Genomic DNA, 22,728 nt, shown 5'->3' on the forward strand with positions numbered 1-22,728 from the left:
ATATGCATCAATAAATGCTCATTCAATGAAGAACAAGAAAAACAAGATTAAGAAGTAAGAAATTTCCTGAATAATCAAGAATAACTTTTCCACAGACATTCAATAACCTCCAGCACTGATCTAACTCAACTTAACAATGAATTTTGCCACCAGAAAGTGAAGCTATTTGATAACATTCATTCCATCTAACATTACATAAGATATAATCATTTGAAATTTGAAGAAAAAACACAATCGACGTGACTGAGCAATTAGTAAGCTTTCACTACTATAATCTTAGATCTAAAAGTATCAATAACACAGAAAGGCGTCATGCTTAATTACAATGTGATAAATTCTCCTACTTAGTATACATATTTCCACGATGACGGTAGTTTCGGATATTCTATTTGGAATGAGAGTACAAATGAAACCACAAGTAGATTATGATCATGATAATGGTAATGATGAAGTAATTAAACAAGCTTTTTTAAATAGTACATTTATATAGAAATTAAAAGAACAATTTTACTTCTTTCACCCAACTTAATGGGTTTTTGTTTCGTCTCGTAATGACTGAAATTGAACAAATGTTTTTGCACTTAAAAGTTAATTTAGTGGCTCGCATTGGTTCCGATATAAATTTTCAACGTCATAAATTATGGCACTTAAAAGTAATAATAAATTCAACAGATGAATGAATTGATGATTAAGTAGTTAATACTTTCAAGTCATTGCTTTTATGATGCAACATTACCTAAAAAGACGAGAATAAAAAACTTTTCCTCAGATTCATTTCGTCTGCAACAACAACAAAGAAGGAGCTTTACTTCCCTTCTCATATTTATTTTTCAATTTTGCCTCAAAAATACATTCCCTAACAAATGCTCTTAAGTGAAATATAATAAATCAACAGATGCAAACAAGAAAGTGAGAGAGTACGATAGATGGAATGGAAGAAGTCTGAACCGAAGAAGGAAGAAATTTTCTTTTTTTTGTGTAGTTTTCTTCCTTCTTCATATCTTGCTTGTTGTACAACAAAAGCGAATACTGAGTGTTGTGATGCAGAAACCATAAATAAGTTAAGGGGTAAAGGGAAAAAAACCAGTGAAAGAATTTCATCCGAGCTATGCATGATTTGAATGGTTGATTTTTAAGGGATTATGGCTCATATGTTTATGAAATTGGAGATTTATGGATTTATAGAAGTACTGTTTGAGCTTAATAAATCGTTCATTTTGAGTTATTGACAGTTTTGAACTTGTTTTGAACTTTAAATTCATGGAGAGCAATTTGAATTTACAAAAACCGTTAAAAATTAGTCATTTTCTAAATTTGCTACAGCCATTATAGCATTTATTAATAAATTTTCAATTTCAAATCTCAAAAAGTCGTTAAAAATTAGTAGTATTTTAAAAAATGTTAGAAATTATTTTTCAAATCTCAAAAAAACCGTTCAAAATTGGCTACGAAAATAAGTTAGACACTTTTTTTGAATTTTCAATAGCCGTTAATACAATCATTAATAAATTATCAATTTCAAATCACAAAAAGCCGGTAAAAGTTAGAAATTCGTAAAATCAGGAAGAAATCATTTTTTTAAATTCCAAAAAGCCGTTAAAAGAACTGACCAATCAGTAAACAAAAGAAAATCTTTAAATCGAGTTAAATAACCCCAAATTCCTTTACACTCAGCTGCCAAAGTAAATATTTGTTTAGTCCATTTTTACGGTGGAAAATTATTGTATAGCCCGGACCCAAAAAGCCTTGATAAAGGGAATAAGAAAAGGAATAAAAAGATGTTAGAAGGGAAAAAAAAAAATTTACAATTCTCATCCTTAACCTCCTTTTTATTCTCTTGCTCTCTTCTTTTCATTCTTTCTTTTCAGAATCATAAATCTTATATTACTTTGTATTTTATTATATCTGCCGCATATATATATATTTATTATACAATATATCACAGTGTATATGTGTGTGTCCAGGTCAAGTGATCACTAGAGCTTTGACAAGCACTAATAAGCAATTGAAGATACGGAAGTGGAAATAAACTCTTAGCAGAAGATAAAGCACAAGCATAACAAAAATGGATACGATTTATAGTAATAAAAAATATTTACAAAATCTCAGTGCCGCAGATTATTACAGGACAGGCACAATGCGACCGGTAAGCAATAACTCATTATGTTGTCCTATATTATTTGATATAACGCAGTAGTTTAATGGCTAGTCAATTACTGTGCTAATTTTCATCTTCAACAACTTACTTCCATTTTGTTCTGGAAATAAGCATGCATAAAAATTGGTAAAAAATCCTCCAGCTCACTAATTAATATAATTGAGTGCCTTTTTTTTGTTATTGTATTTAGAATCGCTGTTTGGCATGCTTTATGATTCAGCAGAGCTTTCCGCAACTGCAAACTTGTTGCATGGTTAAATCTATTCCATACATTTGCACAAATATAAATATGTACAATATATTGTACTACGTACGATTTTTTTTATTGTTGTTGTACATATATATCAACACTATAAGGGAGCACAAAAAAAAATGCTGCGAGCTAAAAGATGAAAAAAACTAGCGCAATGGTTTTTTAATTAATTTTATTTTATGGTTGCGGCATTGCGATTTGATAAGCTGAAGCGAGAATTTTTTTTTTATTTTATGTTGCATTGTTATTCCTTTCCCTCATGCCTTCTCTTTTACACATTTGTATGATAAAATTGTAACCAGATTACTTAGTTTTTCTGTTATCTTATGGCTTAATGGGTTACAGAATAATTCTTGCTATTAAAATAAACGATTTTTTTTGTTATTGTTGTTGATGCGGATCTGGCGTGTTTATGGATGTGGAAGTTTATTAAACTTTTTAATAATTTTTATTTTGTGCGGCTTAAGCTTAATGCTGTAAGGCTTGAATTCGACTCAAATTTGACTCAAATATTATATGGGATTCAGTAAACTCGAGTAGAGTATTCTATCCGAAATCTTAGTCGACTTCGATATTTGATTGCGATTCTATAACACTTAAGGATTCGCAGACTAGTCTAGTGTTGTCCAAACTGTGCAGTGGCACACTAGTATATGACAGTTTGGTCTTGCTTTGTTACCTAGCTTGACCACAGATTAGGCAGTCTACCCTTATCCCTTCACTTACTTTCATATAAGCAGATTAATATGCAAATAGTTCGATACTTACGACTCCATTCTGTTTAGTTGACACGTCGTTACTTTAGGTTTGACTCATAGAGCATTCACATGCCAGATTCATGTTCTCAGGAACTTTCTGTACTTAAATTTGCAATTTGAACATTCTCTAGGTCAACTTCTTTACCTGCTAGTGAAAATTACTTCTTCCTTTCTTGGCTTGGACGAAAGAGGGACCATTGTCGCTCGAAAAAATGTCTAAAGACAGCTTTATCCTTCGAAACCTTCTACCTTTTCGAAATATTACGGATTCTAGAATCCTTTTCACATCCAATCCAGTAATTATACATTTTCATTAAGTTGCCGTTTATATTGAATTTTTATGGTTAATTTAGTCCTTATGTTCCTTTTTTTGCACAAGGTGACTTCAGAAATGGTCAATTTTAAGCCCCTTTAGACAAGGTACTTTGGATAGGCTTTTAATCTATCCTTTAACGAATTAGATAGCTTGATCATCAGTGGTGTGATTAGCAGTTTCAGGAAATACCTCAAGAAGTTATAAACTTCTTCATACAATTTGATCAGCTTTGAAGTCAGACTTGCATGATTCTTTAATTATTGCAACTATGTAAAGACAACATCTAACTAACTGTCAATAACCACTTCAGCTTTTCTATAAAAGAAAATAAAGTCACTGATGCAGTCTTTAAATCACAAAATCAATTCATACTTATATGATTGAATCCAGCAAACTAACAAGCTAACAAACAATCACAAAAACACAAAAATGCTCCCTAGCATCCACCGCCGAGAATTTTATGCTAGTTTTCATTTTGTTACATGACATCGTCATCATTTCATTTCACAATGTGCAATGTGTACATACATCACCACTCTCTTCCATATGCATTGTGTGAAAATTGCATAACAATATAAATGAGTGCAATATGCGGTGATATGAGAGTTCACATTTGATGTGAATGAAAATAAAAAAAATCAGAAATCAGGAATAAAGTTTTACGCTACCTACACACGTACATACATGCACAGATCTATAATTGATTGTCGATTTATTTTTAATTTAATTTCATACGGTATTTTATCAGAAGATAAAATGAAATTAAATAAACAATCAATAAAGCTTGCGGTTTTTTTCACGACCCATATTTTTTTATGCTTCATACAAGTCTAGACTTTTTTGAAATTTCCAATTAAAGAAACTGCCGGTACTTAATTATTTTACGTACTTAAATAAAGATAGATTAACTGATGATGCCTATTATTATCGCACAATATTATTATTATCTATCGGAATCAAATAAGAAAGTTGGATATATTGTAACACTTTTTTTTTCTACTCTCTTTTCATCATCTCTTCCTATTTCCAGTTTTGCATCTCATTCTTAGATTAACCTCAATTAGTGTTAAAGTAATTTTTTACCATTAATAATGAATAGAAGTAAGTAGCACTTACTACATAGTCTTATTTTAAATTGCATAGAAATGAGAACAAAATGTCATTGAAAGTGAATTTAGATCGTAGTAGTCGCTTTTAATCTTCTTTTGCTGCTCATTTAATTACAGTCTTGACCACTTTTTGTTTCATAGTGGAAGTGACAGCGACTGAAATGAAGAGTGGATGAGCGACTTTTTTCTCTTTTCTTTGTCTCGTGATTAGGTAAATTGTGGGAAAACTTTTAATTTCTAGCTGTGGACTCAAAAAAATTGGCAGACTTAAATGATTATTTGGTTTAATGGGCTTCCGTTTGAGATGACTTTTTGATCATAAGAAGGTGTTCCTTCCCAGGCTCTTTTCTATTGAAATTACTTACTTAGTTCCTTCGCTGACCGTACAGATCAAGTGTGATCCATGGCCTCCCTTAGTCGGTTCCTGAAACTGGTTCAATCGCTGGCTACCGCTTACTTTCTTACTGGAACCATGGTCCGACTTGGAGCCTAGGTTATTACAAAAGGCTTTCCATCTGACTCTGTTACTGGCCACATCACAAAGCTTGTATAAATTCTCTGTTGGCTACCGCTTGAAAATTACCAATTCCAAGTGTGCCACTATCTCTACCGAAAGCTTCTTTCCATGAATTCTTGAAATTAAGATGACAAATACTTGAATTTTGATTAATTTTGTTACTAAGGAACTATAATTAGGTTAGAGGATGTTCATCTCTTCATTGAATAGACTATATTTTCTCGAACTTACTTAAGCGTAACGATCCTCCTTCCTTTAATAATAATCCCTTAATATATATCATGTCAATATAAGCTCAGGTGTATTACACAGCCCATAATCTTTTCTCAATGATTGTTATGTAGTAGCTAATTGAAAACTTTTAGATCTTTTTCCCGGAAAACACTTGACATAGAAATGATGAAATATCGTAAAGCATAGCAGTATGGCATTAGACTGGTTAGATTCCGCAAGATCCGAATTGAATATTGCACCACAACGTGACAACGTCTGATGAACTAACTAATCTTCTAGGGATTTGAACCTGGGAATTGAATTTCAACAGCAATATTCGTAACCTGCACTTTTCTCAATGAGCTATCTAAGCCTTGTCACTTCCTAACCATAATTGAACGGAATGTATAATACTTACTTGCTCGGGCACATGAGGGTCCATTGCTGCACGTAGGGAATGTGTAAAGACAGATCTATCCTTTGAAACCTTTTGCCAGTTCGGGATATTAAGGGCTAAAGAGTCCTTTAAACACATCCAATCCAGGAATTCTTCGGTCTACCTTATTTACTGTAATAAAATGGAACTTAGGTTACGACAAAATGCCATCTGAATCTAAATTTGAGTCTTAAATTCCATCTAAATCTGTTGCTGGCTCTGTCACCTAGTCTGTACAATTCTACGAATTCTCTGTCTGTACCTTAAGCTGACCGTCCTTAGAAACAGAGATTTATCTATCAGACATAAAATTCTATCCATTCAGGCTAATTTTGGACAATATATCAAGTCGAAAGCTGCCCAAATATTCATTCCATACAATCTTATGTCAATTTAAAAGCCACATCTCATTGTCAGAACTCTCAAAGCATCTCTTTTCTCAAAAGTATCATTTTCAAAAGATCCAACCTTCTTTCATTGGAAATAAAGCGAACCATACAATGATATTCAAGTAAACCTGAAGTTTAACTAATATCTTTTCAATATTCTACATTCTATAAAAAGAAAGCTTAAAATACATATGATACATGCTTACCAAACCATTCATTTTCTTTTTAATTTGCCAATAATAAGCTTACAATAGTTCCAAGAAATGACCAAAATGAATGAAGCTTAATCAAAATGAACTTTGCGGCTTAGGCATAGGCATAGGCAGCATAATGTATATAAGAAGTATAATTAAAGGTTTTCTTAATGCCATTCACATGTTATATCAGTAAGAAGATTTTCATGAATTGACGTCTACTGAATGAAGAATTCGTCAATGGTTGATGTGGCATCGCTTCACATTACAGCAAGTAATTGCCATCAAGATATAATTTACGCATTGATAAATGACGCGTCTCATTCAATAATGACTTATTGCTATACATTAACGATGATAATAACGTAATTTTTGAAGGATAAATAGCTCATAATTTTATTACCTTTGATACGTAGTTCCATCTGCTACATAGAGATAACCACATTGTGGCAATAATCATGATTGCCACTCCATTACCTCCGTAATCTCTTCAAGTCAATTTTTCACAAATTTTTTTTGAATCACCGCTCAAGATTTTCTTCACCCTACAATCAATAATCTATAAACAAGCAATCAATTATGAGAAAATAAGAAAAACATTAATTTTAAGGATACTCGATACATGTAATATGTCTTACAATCTTTTTCGTTCATTCATTTTGATTGTTCACATTCTTAGATTCTTTTTTTGCTTGGATCCATCAATCTCAATCAAATTACATTTCAATTTGTACCTCGAAGTTCTTATAAGCAACAACATATAAAAGAAGTAGCATAACAAATACAATACACTTCAACTTCCTATTTCGCTTTTATTTCATTTATAGTATTTTCAAAAAAACATCTTTTTTTGCTTTGTTTAGCGTACATATGCGATGTAGCTACTTACTTATTTACCTTATGTTTACATCGTGAATGAATACGGTGAATCATGGTGTGGGTTGCTGAGATTGGGATTTTTTTTGGAATTTGAATTTTTAACGGATTTGAATTTTTTGAATTTTTTTCAATGGTAACATGATTTTCAAAATTTGTAGCGGTTTTCAAATTTTCAAAACGGTTATGAAAATTTCAAAATTTATCTAAAGAATATGAAATTTTTAAATATTTTTTGAAGGTTTCAAAGAAAATTTAACAGTTGAATTTTCAAAATGTTCAAAATATTCAAAATTTCAAAACTTAAAAGTCCAAAAACATTCAAAATTCCTTTCTAACGGTTTTTTCCGACTTTTCCGAATCCTGACAATAAATAAAGTATTCTTTTATACTTCTTTGTGTTGAGAATGAAGAGAGGAAAATTTTACTTCAATTTCCCTCGAGAAAAAGTCTCTTTTCTTCTTTTCTTATTCATTGCATATCAATCTAGCTCTTTATCACCTCCTTTTGTAGGTATGAATTGATGCTTTCGATACATATATCTTTAGATCAAGTGAAAAGGAAAGTGAATGAGTATAGATGAATAAAAGGCAGGCAAGGCAAGGCAGGCAGAAGAAAGAAAGGGAAAACAATTTACATTTTGATATTCATGACACAGTTTTCTTTCTTTGTGCCTTAACACGTGATAAGAATGAAGATTCTTCTTATTATTGTTTTGAGAGACACAAAAAAATGATGAATTTTGGGGTGGCTTGTTGATAAGCAACACCGATGATTATTTGAAAATTTGTGGTTTTCCTTTGTCTCACACCTCCTTCCTGCCTTCTTTTGTTAATAATATCCATCTCAATCTCAATCTTTCATGTAATAAAATTCATTTACCTTTCATAAATCTCTTAAAAGGCTCTCTTTTTCCTATTGAATGTGATGTGCGTTCGAGCACAGATTTATTTTACCGTATATGTATGTATGTCTATTGACTTCCTATTTTTACTCTCATTTTATGTTCTTTAATTTTTTTTGTAACACACTTTTGTTAGGTATTATTAGAAATATGTTTGGCTAATTTACTTCTGTCGGTTCTGAACATATTGCTTGCTATTATGTTGGTTGAATGAACTTTTTGTGGAGTGTTCATGCGATTTAATAGTTAAATTAACTTTGATTTTATATGATGTTGCATCTTTTTGGGATAAATTTATTGTTATGCTAGTCTGTTAGGATTATTGAGTGATTGGATGATGAAATCTTGATTTTTTTGATTCCATCTGCTTCTTGTTAGTTAGATACAGCAATCTTCTGGTCAAAAATGAGTCTAACTCTTGTAAAAATTTGGATTAAGTAGAAAACACTCAAAATTTTAAAAACCAATCTTACTTACTTACTTCCGCTGGCTGTGCCGATCAATTGTGATCCATGTCCTATCTCAGATGTGTCTAAAGCTGGCTCTTTTGCTGGCTTCAGTTTGTCAATTTGCAATAACAAGTGCAATTCTGTCTCTATCGACAGCTCAAAAAACTCAATATTCTCTCTTAAATTCTATTCAATGGCTGTGAATCTGAAGCGTATCCAGAAGGGATTTTGGAGTCAAACCTTTACCACCATTTTCGATCAGAGCTGCACCAGCTCTCGAGAACATGCTCTTGACTAGTTAAGGGCTTAAATTCCTTGTCCTTTTTTTCTCGGATTTAATCTCAATTCAGAGCCAAAATTCCTCAATTCTACTTCAGGGTCTAATTTCTCTGGGAGTGTTATGGTTTGATATAGCTACACCACAGGTACACTTGGTATGACGACGTGATATATCTTTACCGTACCAATAGCAAACCATGCTGTATCAAACCGTACCTTTACCGGAAAATGTGACCCAGATAACATAAATCGCACAGTCATCTCCAATGATACCAGACCTCCAATGATTCTGTCCATTAAAATATAACACAGTTGTTCATCAAATTAATCCAAAGAAATTTGCACGACTCGCAAAAAAATAGTTCACAAAATAAGAATCTCGAAGGCAAGAAAGTTAATGGATCTTGTTCCAAATTCCAGCTAGAGTATGAAAGGTCGTCACGATCTGAATAAATTTTCTGAACGAATTCTTAATCTAATAACATTCCAACAATCAAGTATGTACATCAAAACTACTTGCATACATACATTAAACTGTTTTGAATTAATTTAAAGTTATAGCTACAGATGAGAAAGTCTTTGGAGTTAACAACAAAAGCTTTTAAGAATTTCAAATCAATTTTCCGGTTAGTTAACGAAGTAAATGCGTCACAAAATCAAATAATTCAGCTTAAAACCCTTTTTATCCATTCACAAAAGGAATTTATATATATAAAGTGATAAATTTTTTATTGACATAAAGTGCTTGCGTGTAATTTCGCCAAAAGCAATATATTTATCAGCCGCCCAATTTACGCCAAAGCTAAAAGCAGCGCGAAAATAACGAAAAAGAGTTCCTTTATTCTTCATGCATCATAAACAAAAATATAAGAGTAGATATATGGCCTTATATCTATGTAGATAGCACCATATAATGTTGATAAATTTCACTTAAATAACTTTTCTTCGTTTGTGATGTTCTCATTTTCTTTTACCCCGGTTGTCTGCATATATATGTATATATACAACATCCCCGTGTGTGGTGGCTGTAATGCGGAATAAATTACCAACATTCAAAGCACTTAAAATGAAAAATAACACTTTTCCTCGTTTGAAGGTAAATGTATCATTCAGCAATATTTTAGCACGCATGTTAATGTACACTTCGCTAGAGGTTATCGTCGTCGTCTTTGAGAACTTCTAGCGTATATCCCAAAGTGAACTTACATCACTTTATCTACTCAAAAAACTCAACATCTTATGTCTCACGGTATAATTTTCTTAAAGTAACAAATAAATCACAATAAAGTGAAGAGAAAAAAAGTCTTTATTGAAAAAAAATTCTTTGCTTACTTCCTTGACGAGACTTTTCTTTTATATTCGCTAGAGCATAGACAACAATTCGTCACATGGAATGGAGGATGCTTTTGTCAGCCAACAAACACTTCTGTCTTCGAGTTTTCTTTCATTTCGATTATTTTTAGAATTGTTGTTGGAATTTGAATTTCGAATTCGAATTTGAACATTGAATTCTTGTCCAATTTCGAATTTCGAACTTACAACCTATGTTAGAATTCAAATTTACAATCCAAGTTCGAATAAGAATTTAGAATTTATAATTCTTGTTCGAAATCGAATTTAAAATTCTTGTTCCAAATTCAAATTTAGAACTTTTGTTCGATTTCGAATTCGAATTCGAATTTTAAATGTAAACAAAAGCAACCTCATTTTTATTTTCGCAAAACTAATCACTTTAAGCTCCATAAGCGCGATTCTAATGCAAATGACTAATCAATTCCAACTGTTATTACTACATTAAGCATTCAAACTTGCTTCATTCTCGATAAATACTCTTTAAATATCCAAAAAAAGAATCTTCATCCAAAATTAAAAATTAGCGGGAAAAAAAAGTTCTATTGTGAGTCGAAAATTGGCGGGAAATACTTTATGTTCCAATTTCAAACTCACATTTAATCAACGGCCGTGACTTTCTTGACTGACAGCAGTTATCAAGCACACACAAAAAAAAGTATGTAAAGAATAAAAAGAGTTGAAATGTGCACATCAAGAAAGTTTTTTATTCGGTGCGTGTATTTGTGCTTCTCATTTCATTGCATGATATCATCAGTTCTAACTTGATATGAATGAAAAAAATAACATTCTTATGGATTTGACGTTAGGCTGTATAACTGTTTATAATATTACTTGATTGTTGTTCATATTTGGAAGCAGCACAAAAAAGAGTCGAGAATGAAAAAAGAAATGCTTTCCATTTTTATAAGCTTTATTGTGAATTCAGTTATGCAATATCACAATATACAATCGTTAATATTTAAATATCAATCAGAATAATGTTATGTTGTAGAATTTATTGATTGCATTGAACTATGAGCAAAATTGTTATTGTTAAGGCTCTCTTTTCTGTTGATTTTTATCTGTAAACGTTGTAAAATATTATTTTCTATAGATTCTATTGAATTTTTTATGAACGGAGCACTTTTAAAAGCTTTACAATATCTTATTTTAATGAATGTTGAACGGGATGACTTTAATCGATCCTGTGTCAAGGGAATATGTCATTAAAATTATTGACTAACGGGAGTAGGAGAGGATGTGGAAAGGAAATGAAGAAATACGAGAGGAAATCGAACTCCTTTCAATAAATTAAGCAGAAAATTTTAAAATGTTGTAGTATTTTTGAATATATTCGATATGTGAGGCAGTCGTTTGATATGACGACAATGAAACTTAATCCTGAAGACGTCAAGGCATGTCAGGGAGCGTTAGGCACTTAGGGAACGCTAAAAATAGCAGAATAGACCTGTTTGTGAATTAAAATTGATGGATGGTTGAATCAGAGTTGACAAAGTCTTGCTTTGCAGTTGACCAGCAAGCTTCGTAGTTGCCATATGCAGAAGGAGCAATCGGCGGAAGGTGACAACATTTGGTAGGGACCATCGCCGATTATTGAACAAATGTCGATCAAACTGTTCAAATGAATTTATTTTTGAATTTTAAATATTTTCAAAACTTAGCAATCTTGACAAAATTTAAAAAATTCAAATTCCAACAGCCCGTTATCAAACATAAATCATCTGTTAAACAGCTAATTCCCACCTATATAAGGTAATTATTCCTCGTCTCTAAATGCACGATTTAAAGAGATGGAAATTAAAATCCACAGAAATTAAAAAATCAGAACCTTTTCGTGAAACAAGTTTAACCAAAACAATGAGGCGAAAAATAAAAGTTTTTTTGAAGTTCATTCAAGAATTAAACAATTGAAGTGAAAATTGAGTGAAATAAATTAAGCTGATTCATTTGAAATTTCAATTTTTTCTTCTTCTTCTTTTATGGAATCAGCTATGTATAATTTTTTCATCAAATTCAACTTCATCGTCCAAAAAAAGGCTTAATTTTTTTACCCATAAAAATTGCATCTGTTATGCTTGAAAATGTAGCGGTAAAAATAAAAATTTTTGTTTATGAAGTGCAGAACAAAGTCATCACTGAATTGTATCATTATGAAAATGGAAATAGTTTTTCTCATCACAATCTCGCTCGGCATTGTCTCTCCAGAGAATAAGCGAAGTACATAGGAAAAAAAGAACTGAAATATAGGTCGCATAACTCGAAATATAAAAATTTGTTGCTGATGCAGTTGATGTTTAAATGTATGAGATGGAAATAATAACGAGAAGGAGTAAAACGCTTTATAAATAAATACGGAAGTGCAAATTTTTTTATTTTTTTGCAATGTGAATTTTTCGCAGTTAACTTTTAAGTTTATTAAAATGTTCTCTATGACTTAACGACTTGTGAATATTTTTTTTATTTTATTTATTCTTGCACTTTGTGCGGATTTTTATTATTCTGCATTGTGCTTTAACTATAAATTAGCTTATTAGCATAATTGTAGTGCGAGATTAGCTGTTAGATTATTAAAATGCAAATGTGAGACAATATTTAATTTTCGAAATCGAAATTCAGCAATTTCGAAAATTGGTTTGTTTACATTTCCACTTGGAGATTTTGTGAGTCAATTACAGCCTCAATTCTTGCCTATGATTTATTAAATTGATGTTAAAATGTGTAGAAAGTGTGAGCAAAGCTAAATTAATCTTATTACTTTCGTAAATCAGCGTAAATATTCCAAAAATTCAAAATATTGATATTTTTGAGATTCTAAAATGTTTGTAAACAAATCTTCAAAAGAGCGGGAAAACTAAACGTGATTTTCTAAGTTATATTTGGATAAAGTAAACAAATTGGAAATTCTAAAAAGTCAATTAAAATTCCCCAAATCCTTAGAATCAAGATTACGACAGTATGTGATCAACCCTTGTCAAACTCATACTAATTGAGCGGATTGTCAAATAAACTATTTCACCCCACACAACAAAAGAAATTCCATCAAAGTAAAGTTTAATTTTCCATCTTTATTCCCCAAATATATGTTCATAAATCATGCCTGTCCACTAGGGAACACCAAAAAACACAATTTATCCCCCACCACATCATCAGAAAAAAAGCATGGAAGTTCGTTCATCAGCCTTGATTTTTTTTCATTTTTATTTTCTTCTCGTTATGTTCAGCACTACTCGGAATCAAGCAATAAACATCCCTTAATAACAGACGTATAAAGTTGAAATGAAAATAAATAGACTGTAGTTATCTGGGTGTCTACGTATATGAAAACATCTCAATAACAATGATAACCTGAAACTTAATATAAATTCAATTCCTATCCTCTGTTTCTCTCTGTCGTGAAACTCAATAACATATCAATTTTCTACTTTTATTTTAGTGCGATGTGATTTTTCACTCAAGGGAAGAATGAAGAAATAAACAGCAAGAAAATGAGAATAAGAATAAGAAATGGAATAAAAAGAAGGAAGAAAACGTTTCAAGCTTTTATCATCACTTTTGCCAGTGACATATCGCATGTAGTTTCATGTGACATTTCACATATTTTGCGTGTTTCATTCTATTCACCCCCATTTCACTCTAATATACTGCTGTGATAACATTAATAGATGAATGTTAAATAGGTAGGGAATGGTATGAGGAAGACACAAGCAATCAAACACACAAAATAAAAAAGTCTAACAATGATGATAAAAAAAATAGTAAATGAGAGAGAAGCAAAGCGCATTTATCAAACAGGAACGGATAAGATTACATCAGTCGTTTCCATTTTGTTCACATTCCCATTTTACAATCAATTTAATTCAAATGGAGAAAAGTGTGATAAGATTGACGATGTTTGCAATTATAAAAAATAAAAAGCTACAAGAGCTTAATGACATGAATTGATTTTCGTGTAGATGGTAATTCCGAATAGCATAAATATGTGGTTCATATCGATAAATTGCTTTAGATAAACTTTTTACGTGATTCATAGGCTTATTATAGTCCATAGAAAGGGGAGAAAAAAAACATTTTCGGGAAACAATTTTGTCGAAAAAAAAAAGTTTTTTTGATGTGCGTATTTTTATGTTGTTGAGTATAATAAAAGCACGTAACTGAGTCACCCGAGCGGTATATCTCAGATTTGGGGATTTTTGGTGATGAGATTGTTTTAAGAATGCTTTATATTGGATAGATTCATTAATGCAGTTTGTACAAGTTGAGGTATCAGTGGTCTAAATGGTAGAGCGTTGGCCTTACGTTCCAAAGGTCCTGGGTTCAATCCCAGGTCATGCCTAATTTTCGAAGTTCTTTTTCAATTTCACCGTTCTTGTTACGAAACTCTGTTAGTTTGTTGGTTGCAGTTTTGAGGTCTTTGGCTCATAATGCGCCCTTACTACTAGGGAAACAAGGATATACTAATATCTGGATGATTTTCTGTACGAAATCTTGCACAATTCATATTGTAACTCGGGTATATTGCAGGGTAAATCAGTTTGAATGACTTGGTTACGACGTATTCCCACTATATAGGTTGGGCAGGCCAGTTAGCACAATATGGATATAATCTGGCACCAAGGTAGGATCAGATCGGAATAAAACCAGATTCAACTTGTATTTGACACCTTTTTGCCAAACAAATTTAGAAAAATACCAAATGAATCATCAGATTGCCCACGGCATCCCAAGTAACACCCCATCATGACATTTTCACTTCAAAACCTTTGAATTAACTAAAAACAGAACAACAAAAATTCTTAATCACTGACATTTAGCAAAATTAAATTCATCTATTTGACTTTGCCAAATAAAATTTCCATTAAATTAACCAGAATAAACTCAATTTGTGGTCGGTAAACTGCGAACTGTAAGTAAATACGTCATACATGTCAGAATCACGTTGCTGATGTGACGTAGACAAACTTTTTCTGCCGTGATTTTATTCAATGAATAAAAATTGTAATTTAATCTATAAATGTTGAAAATAGATATTCAGATTCTTTAAAAATAGAGCTTAATAAGAATTCTTTGGTTTCCTGAAATTTAATATTTTGAAAATTTTAATGTTTGAGGAATCTGAGTCTGTTTATAAAGATCCGGAGGTTATTGTAACATCAGAAAACATCCACCCTCGACTATCTCGGATTTGTATCTATTATCAGAATTGTAGGGGTTGTTCGTCAATGATGGTCAGGTTTATTGTTAGGTGCAATGACATCTAGACGATATGATCTTTATCAGAAATGGCGGGATTGATCTTTATAGCTCTGAACAATTACATGACATTAGGTATGCCAATGCAATATACACAGCATAATTTGAGTCTTGCGAATGGCACTAGACGGATTTGTGTGACTAAAAACCAGAGTTGTCCGGACTTCAATATGAAGTCGCCTACACTACGACGGACTTCATGGAAATGTGTGGAAAGTCCAGACTAGAATAGAACCATTTTTTTGGACTATTGAAGTCCGTAATCCCAAATTACTGTCATTTCTGTTAGAAACATTGAAAAATCTCCCAAATTCTGACTTGGCTTTCTCTGGGATCGAACCCATATCGTTGATGTAGGAAACCGACACTCTCCCACTCGGCCCTCTCCGCTAATTAAAAACATTACTCCTAATTTGCTAAAATTGATATACATCCTAGCCATACTTTTGGATTAAAAGTAATATGAAAGTAAGTTCCAATTTCAATTGACATCATTTTTAAAACAACCCCCTTTAATAAAATCAAGTAATTATAATTTTTCCACAGTCTGTTTACATTCTCAGCGAAGAATTATAAATTTTTTATACACAAAAAAATAGCAAAAATCTTCATATTTATAGCTTAAAGAATTTCTCTTTAAAACCTACACTGATGCCTTTTTCATTTATAATATAAATCAGTTAAGAATAAACAAAAAAAAGCTCCTATTTTCTTCACTCGAACGTCGTTGTGTATTAATTTTTCATGCTTTAAATGTAAGGCATTTCCATTTTATGCTGTTATCACGTGGATATTTGGAATAAACTTTAAAAAAGTATTTCATTCATAAATGTCAAAGAATATTATTAATGACTGGAGTCAACCATTGTTCGTGTGTTCTGCCGTGAGGGCTTAGTAACATAAAGAAGTGAGAATGTTGACAAATTCAATGTTAATATATGCAATGTCAGAAAAAGGCTCACGAGAAAAAAAAAATATTTAATAATGTTGAAAAATTGATTTTTCAAGAAGAAACTAATTGACTTCTCGCAATATTCAGTTTGACGCCTGTTCTTTGGATATCAACATCACTTAATTTGCATATGAAAATGTGTTCTATTTGCACATGAATTCTTAGTTCTTTTTTTCTTCGTACCGTCAACACATTTAACATTGCTGTTTATTTTTTCATATAAAAAACATAATTAATTAATGTTAAATGTTTCATTGCTATAGAAAGGCTGTCGTTTGTCGTGACTAATATCCATTGTTCTTTATTTTTTTTTTGCCTAACGGCAACCAATGTTATGTACGAATCTCTGTGTACACATAAAGTAGCGGCAACACACAAAAAAACAAAAAAATACATAATTGAAAAACAGAAAAGAGTTGAGTTAAGTTTGTTGGATTTAATGAGCTAAGAATCAGTGCACACACATGTTTATATTGCGTAATGTCAAGTTCAATGCTGGATTATGGGACATGAGGAGGTGTAAGAAAAGATGGGAGTGGAATGTTGTTCGCTGTTTGACTTTTTCTTTTTCCTTAATACTTGCGTTTTTCTCAACGATTCATCACGTCATCATCGCACACAATGAACAATAATTTACGTTTCTAAAGCTGCTGGAAACAGATTTTTATAACATTTTTAGCCATTGTTTATGACCGACAAGAGAATGTTTTTTCGTGGCTATAGGAATAGCCACAAATAAACAACTCATTAATTATTCTCGCGGCGTTCTTAATCAGTTTTAATTCTTTCACGATTATCTTTTTATATTATTTTCTCATTCCATACAGTAAACAATAAATATAAAGAATAATAAAAATGTTCAGTTATATTATATTTTTCGCTATGCTATACTATGCTTTCGACAATCGGAACTACCTTCATTCTTATTCCATTCTATTATGAAATACCTGACTCTCTTTGTGAGGTATTTGAATATGAAGAGAATTTAAATAATTCACGTATGAATTCAATAATGATGATTATAATTATCTCATATATTTATTCTCTGACCTACCAACCTGAATATTATTCACAACAACGCATGCATGAATGCATTAATGTTATCATCCGACTCCAACTCCTCCCTCGCATCATCATCATCATCATGAATATATAAAAAAAAGCTTTATTTTCAACAATTCGTAAAGAGAATGTATGGGAAAAATAAATATATGAGGCTGGGTCATCTGCAAATGACGTCCACTGGGAATTTAGATTTCAGCAGTTCTTAAGGACATCACAGAAAATTAAGAACAACTACAAACTTGTCTAAATGATATTATTTTAGTAAATAGAAGCAAACTTCAAGAATGAAGCATTGCTTTAAATTTGATCAATGCTTCGAGAATAAATCGTTGCTTTAGACATGAATCAGATTTGAAGCGAAGCTTTAAAAAATGATTTGATTTCAAAATAGAGCACTACTTTGAACGCGATCAATTATAATATGAAGCGTAGCTTTTCACAAGACCAAGCTTTATGAATGAATCGTAGCTTTAAATATGAGTAAGCTTTAAGAATGAAGCACAGTTTTTGAGAAGACCATGTCTAAAGCTAAGCTTCATTCTTAGTCTATTTGAACATAAGCTTCAATTCACAACTCTAATGTCCACCAGAATCAACGACATCACAAGTAACCAACCACATCATATGCACAGCAGACAGTAAAGTAACAATAGTCACAAAAAATAGCAAAAAAAGGCACAAAGCAAAGTTAAGGTTGACTAAATCGGAAAATTTATATAATGAAACCAATCGGAACGAGCATAAATTGTAAAGAAATCTGTAAAAAAAAATACAAAAGCTGTCAAACTTTTATCTATTCTTTCAGTTCCTTTAAAAAACATAGAGGAATAAAAAAAATTCTGTTCAGTTGCTGATTGTGTTCAATCAACTGTGCTATGTTATATATCTTACTAGTGTTTTTCATCGGGGAATTTGAGAATTGCTGGATTCATTTTTTCATTTTGTCTGGCGGAAGAGTCTACTTCCAATAGCTTGATAGTGAATTAATTGTATGAGGAGATGACTTGCTTGTATGGGATGGACAGGGATGGTGATTGTGATTTGATTGGTGATGGCTATTTCCAGTAATTAGGAATTGTCTATCGTTTATGTCAAATTTAAGAAAGTTCAATGTGTGCTGATTAAGATTTGGATCATAAGTTTATCTACCTGAGTGGTTCCTTTAGGGCAACTTCGCGGCTTGCCGTTAATACAGCGACAAAACGGTATTCTTTTGGACAAGCTGTGCTGTACGAGTTATTTACAGTCATTAAGATCAATCACTAACGAAAATCAATTAAAATATCAGGTTCAGACACTCAAACTTGCTTAATTCCTTCTCTAGCTATACAGATCAATTATAATCCATAACATCCCTTAGACAGTCACTCATACAACAACTCTGCAAACTGTAAATCAGTTAGACCTTTGGGGTTTGTTTTATGACTTTCCTATCGTTACACAAAATGTTGTTTGAAGAGTTCAGACATTGATCTCTCATATTTTTAGACTTGTTTGTTCATTCTTGTCTCCCAAGCTCCAAGTAAAAATATTAAAAAGTATTGAATTGAGACTTTTTTTTACAGTTTCGATTTTCAATCATGCACCGGGGCTATGTAATAAGAATTATAGCATTTTTAATATTTTTAGATCCACAGTCATCGCCCACAACTTACAAAAACTTTATGCAAATCGAGTACGAAGAATCTCAAGCTAAAAATATGCTTTCCGACAAGAAATGGACCTTGTAATTTCACAAAACGTCATCTGCACTCGCTTCCATCCATGATAATCAGCAGTTATTTTAGACAGTAATTTTCTTTCAACTTTATGATATCAATTAAGCATAAGGTATATACCGTTATGTACACAAAAAGGCACCACCTTCATGATGATCCAACAAACATTGCGTCACATGCAGTCGCTTAATTACATTATAGATTTTTTTTTAATGTTATAGGCTCAACATCTATTTCCATGCATATATGTACATTTTAATGGATACTTATATCGAAATTAAATTTTCGGAGTTTATAATTACTCACTTAACAGCTGTTACTCAGCTGGAAATGCGCAATTCTCACTTAATCGACTAAAGATTTTTTCTTCTTTTTTTGTATTAATTTTTTTTACTTCTTTTTGCTTATTTGTCAATAAATGAAACGGTTCATTTAATAGGTTATGTACGAATCTCTCCTGTCTACTTTTAAATTCTCTCTTGTTGTTTTATATCCATTGTATTTTATGGTTGTTGTCAGTTCAATTGCTTTTAATTATTCATTGGAACTATGTTTTTAATTTGATGAAAAAGAAAGTTATTCTTAATCTTATTAACTTTCATTATTTGAGCTCTTTAAGATGCTCTATACTCTATTGTAGTGGATATTATGGATAATTATGAGGCAAAGAGAGAGAATGTTGGACAATAACAACTGATAATGTGCTATTGAATTTTACAGATATTAAAATTAATGTTAGATTTATTGCAGATGTTTGGTAGCTGTAACTGCTTTAAATTATTGGGAGTGGTTTGCATAGCTTGAAATTTTAACAAATTGGTAGAACGGTTTCGTTCAAAATATGGGGAATTTGAACTCTATGGGTAATCCAGAGTGAATATTTGTATTCTTTCATTAAATTTGACTAAAGATATACCATTGTAGTACTAAAGCTAGAGCATCCCTTGGCGTATACCTCTTTTTACTCCATTTAAACGTTATAGCCACAATACAGTGTTTTCCAAACTTTGTATTTTTCTTATCGTGGCTTATCACCAAGGTTTACCTTAGTATAACAAAGTTTGGACAACACTGCCATAGTAGATGGAAACATAAGCCTAAGTTTATTGAAACCTAGATTAACATATAGACTGTTTGGTCGAATACACATACACATACATATTCTATGCCAAAGAGCTTTTGACGCCCAAAAGTCACTGGAATCAATAGAACACAACACTGTGTTCGTAAAGGCACAGCTAGGTCACCGTATTAACGAAAGGACGCGAAGTTGCCCTGATGGCATCGTAACGTCGAATTCTAAACCATTTTCATAGCAAACAATGTGGTTTTCAGCATTGTGCTGCTCGGGTCAAGAACTTGAGCAACGATCACTGTCGCCATTCCATAGTCTCCTTCTCCGTATTCTAACTGTAGGCAAAGGCACTGGTTTGAAATAAGAATTAAATTGCTACCTTAATGCCAAATTATATAATTTTGAAACCATGATTCTCAGTTCCGATACTAAAATCAATTTAAAACCTTTTCAAAAATATGAAAAGATTAAGAATATACACACGTAGTTATAGTTGCATTATTGACTACAAGTTCACTACTTTTTTGAAAAATCCATCGAACAATACAATTGAAAAAATCTAGAGTCAGCTAGAAAAGGAAATAGACAATAACTATTTTATCCAGTAAGTGCACATGCCACTTAACCCATATTGCATATTAATGCTTATAAATTGAGTAAAATAGCGACTGAGAATTCAAAATTCATAAAGCGTAATGTAATCAATAATGATTCAATTTAAAAATAATAACGAATAATGAATGAAATGGATAGATTAAAAAAAATGTACAACTGGGGAGGACACAACAGAATGTACATACAGTTGTACGACAATTGTACATGAACTCAAAAAGCATTGTCAATTTGAATGTCAAACATGCATCATTGGCATGTTATGTTTTATCAATTTAGAAAATTCAATAATGCACACATTCCTATATAGATATATAGGAATGAAAAAATGCTTAGTGTTGCAACTGGCGCAATCGATTTCAAAACTAAAAATGTTTGCTATCATATTATCATTCCAATTGCAACTGCTGGAAAATAGCCAATAACTTTTTTTTCTCATTTTTTCTACTTCAATATAAAGGCATTAGTTATTATCAACAATTTATTTTTTATATTTATTTTACTAAAGGACTTCAGTTCTCATTTGTTTCAATTTTTATTTTTTATATTGAGTGTGAGAGGAACCGAAGCAATAATTGAATTGTGCACACAAAAAATATTTGATAAAATTATTTTTTAAAAAAGGAGATTTTTAAAAATTGATTGAAACTATATTTTATTAATGAATGACTAATATTTACGCGCTAAAATGAGATTTAAATTGAAAGCATTAATAATTTACTGTTAATTTGTCAAATGAATGAGTTCTATGCTAATTTTTAACACTAACAAATTAAATTCTATGTGCTTAATTTATTTATTGCATTTTGAATATTTTATTAAATATTTACATTTAAAATTACATTTCTGTGTCATTTTATGTTTTTGATGATAAAATCAGATTTATGGCGAGAATGACAGTTGTAAATTTAAATTACAGAATTGATTTCAAAAAATGGTTGTAAATTTATAGTTTCTCATTAAAATTGAATGATTTTTACAAGCGCAAATAAAAGAAAACAAATTTAAAAACTAATTATCTAAATTTAATGCTAACTGTTTATTGCTACTTACCATGTTTATGAGTTTATGCTTCTTCTAGTTTAATTCGTTTGTTAATTCCAGTTATATTTGTGTATTTCTGTGAATTTTCAATGATTTGAGCAATTTTCAATTTTCAAAACAATGAAAGTTTGACGTGAAGTTAGCTGTTTCGTCAAACTTAACGAAAGTCTAACTTTTAAAAACTTAAAAACCGTTGAAAATTAGATTTCAAGGAAGAAACTTTAAAACAGATAAATTTGTATTAAAATAACATTGCAAAACTAATTTATTCTATTTACTTAGAAACTTTCAGTTGTTAAATTCCTTTGGCAATTATCTCAGCTTCATAATCCAGCCATAATACGTTCATAATCCAACTCATTTCCAATTTAATTTATATTTTTGCAAAATTCAACGCTTACTAAATTATCTAATAAAGTTTCCACAGAAAAACTTTCAAAAGTTACGTATGTAATTACTTTAGAATATTCACATCATGCGAAAGTTCCTCTGAGAAACTCTATCTTAGTCAAATGTTTTTTAAAAAAAAGTTGATTAAATTACTTCATTACATTTTAATAAATCACAAAAGCTGGAAAATTGCCATAGAAAATTGTTAACAATAATAAAAAATCCTTTGTTGTAAATATTTAAGTTAATTTCATAAAATAGTCATAAACATCATCAGCATCATCATCATCATCATACATATATCTAATTACACATTACTAGCAATGAAAACTTTTCTTTAAATATCATTAATTATTAATGATGTAATTTTAATATAAAATGTAGTTCATTTTCATCAGAAATGGTATGCATACAGAAG

The 22,728-nt window shown here is 31.1% G+C and overlaps 1 protein-coding gene across 3 annotated transcripts in view; it reads left to right on the forward strand.

Moving 5' to 3' along the window:
- The window catches only part of LOC139091282 (serine-rich adhesin for platelets), a 38,739-nt gene that overhangs the window by 5,920 nt on the left and 10,091 nt on the right, over positions 1 to 22,728 (forward strand). The window contains exon 2 of one of the 3 annotated variants that reach the window (XM_070641283.1): positions 1,869 to 2,146. In XM_070641283.1, the coding sequence (XP_070497384.1) occupies positions 2,066 to 2,146 (81 nt within the window). In that variant the 5' untranslated portion in view covers positions 1,869 to 2,065. The remainder of the gene's footprint in view (positions 1 to 1,868; positions 2,147 to 22,728) is intronic. The other 2 variants (XM_070641284.1, XM_070641285.1) reach the window with 2 other exon arrangements.

The sequence above is a fragment of the Chironomus tepperi genome, unplaced genomic scaffold (genome assembly GCF_022539635.2).
Source record: "Chironomus tepperi strain 1889 unplaced genomic scaffold, CSIRO-AGI_Ctep_v1 contig_244, whole genome shotgun sequence".
NCBI classification, from domain to species: domain Eukaryota; kingdom Metazoa; phylum Arthropoda; class Insecta; order Diptera; family Chironomidae; genus Chironomus; species Chironomus tepperi.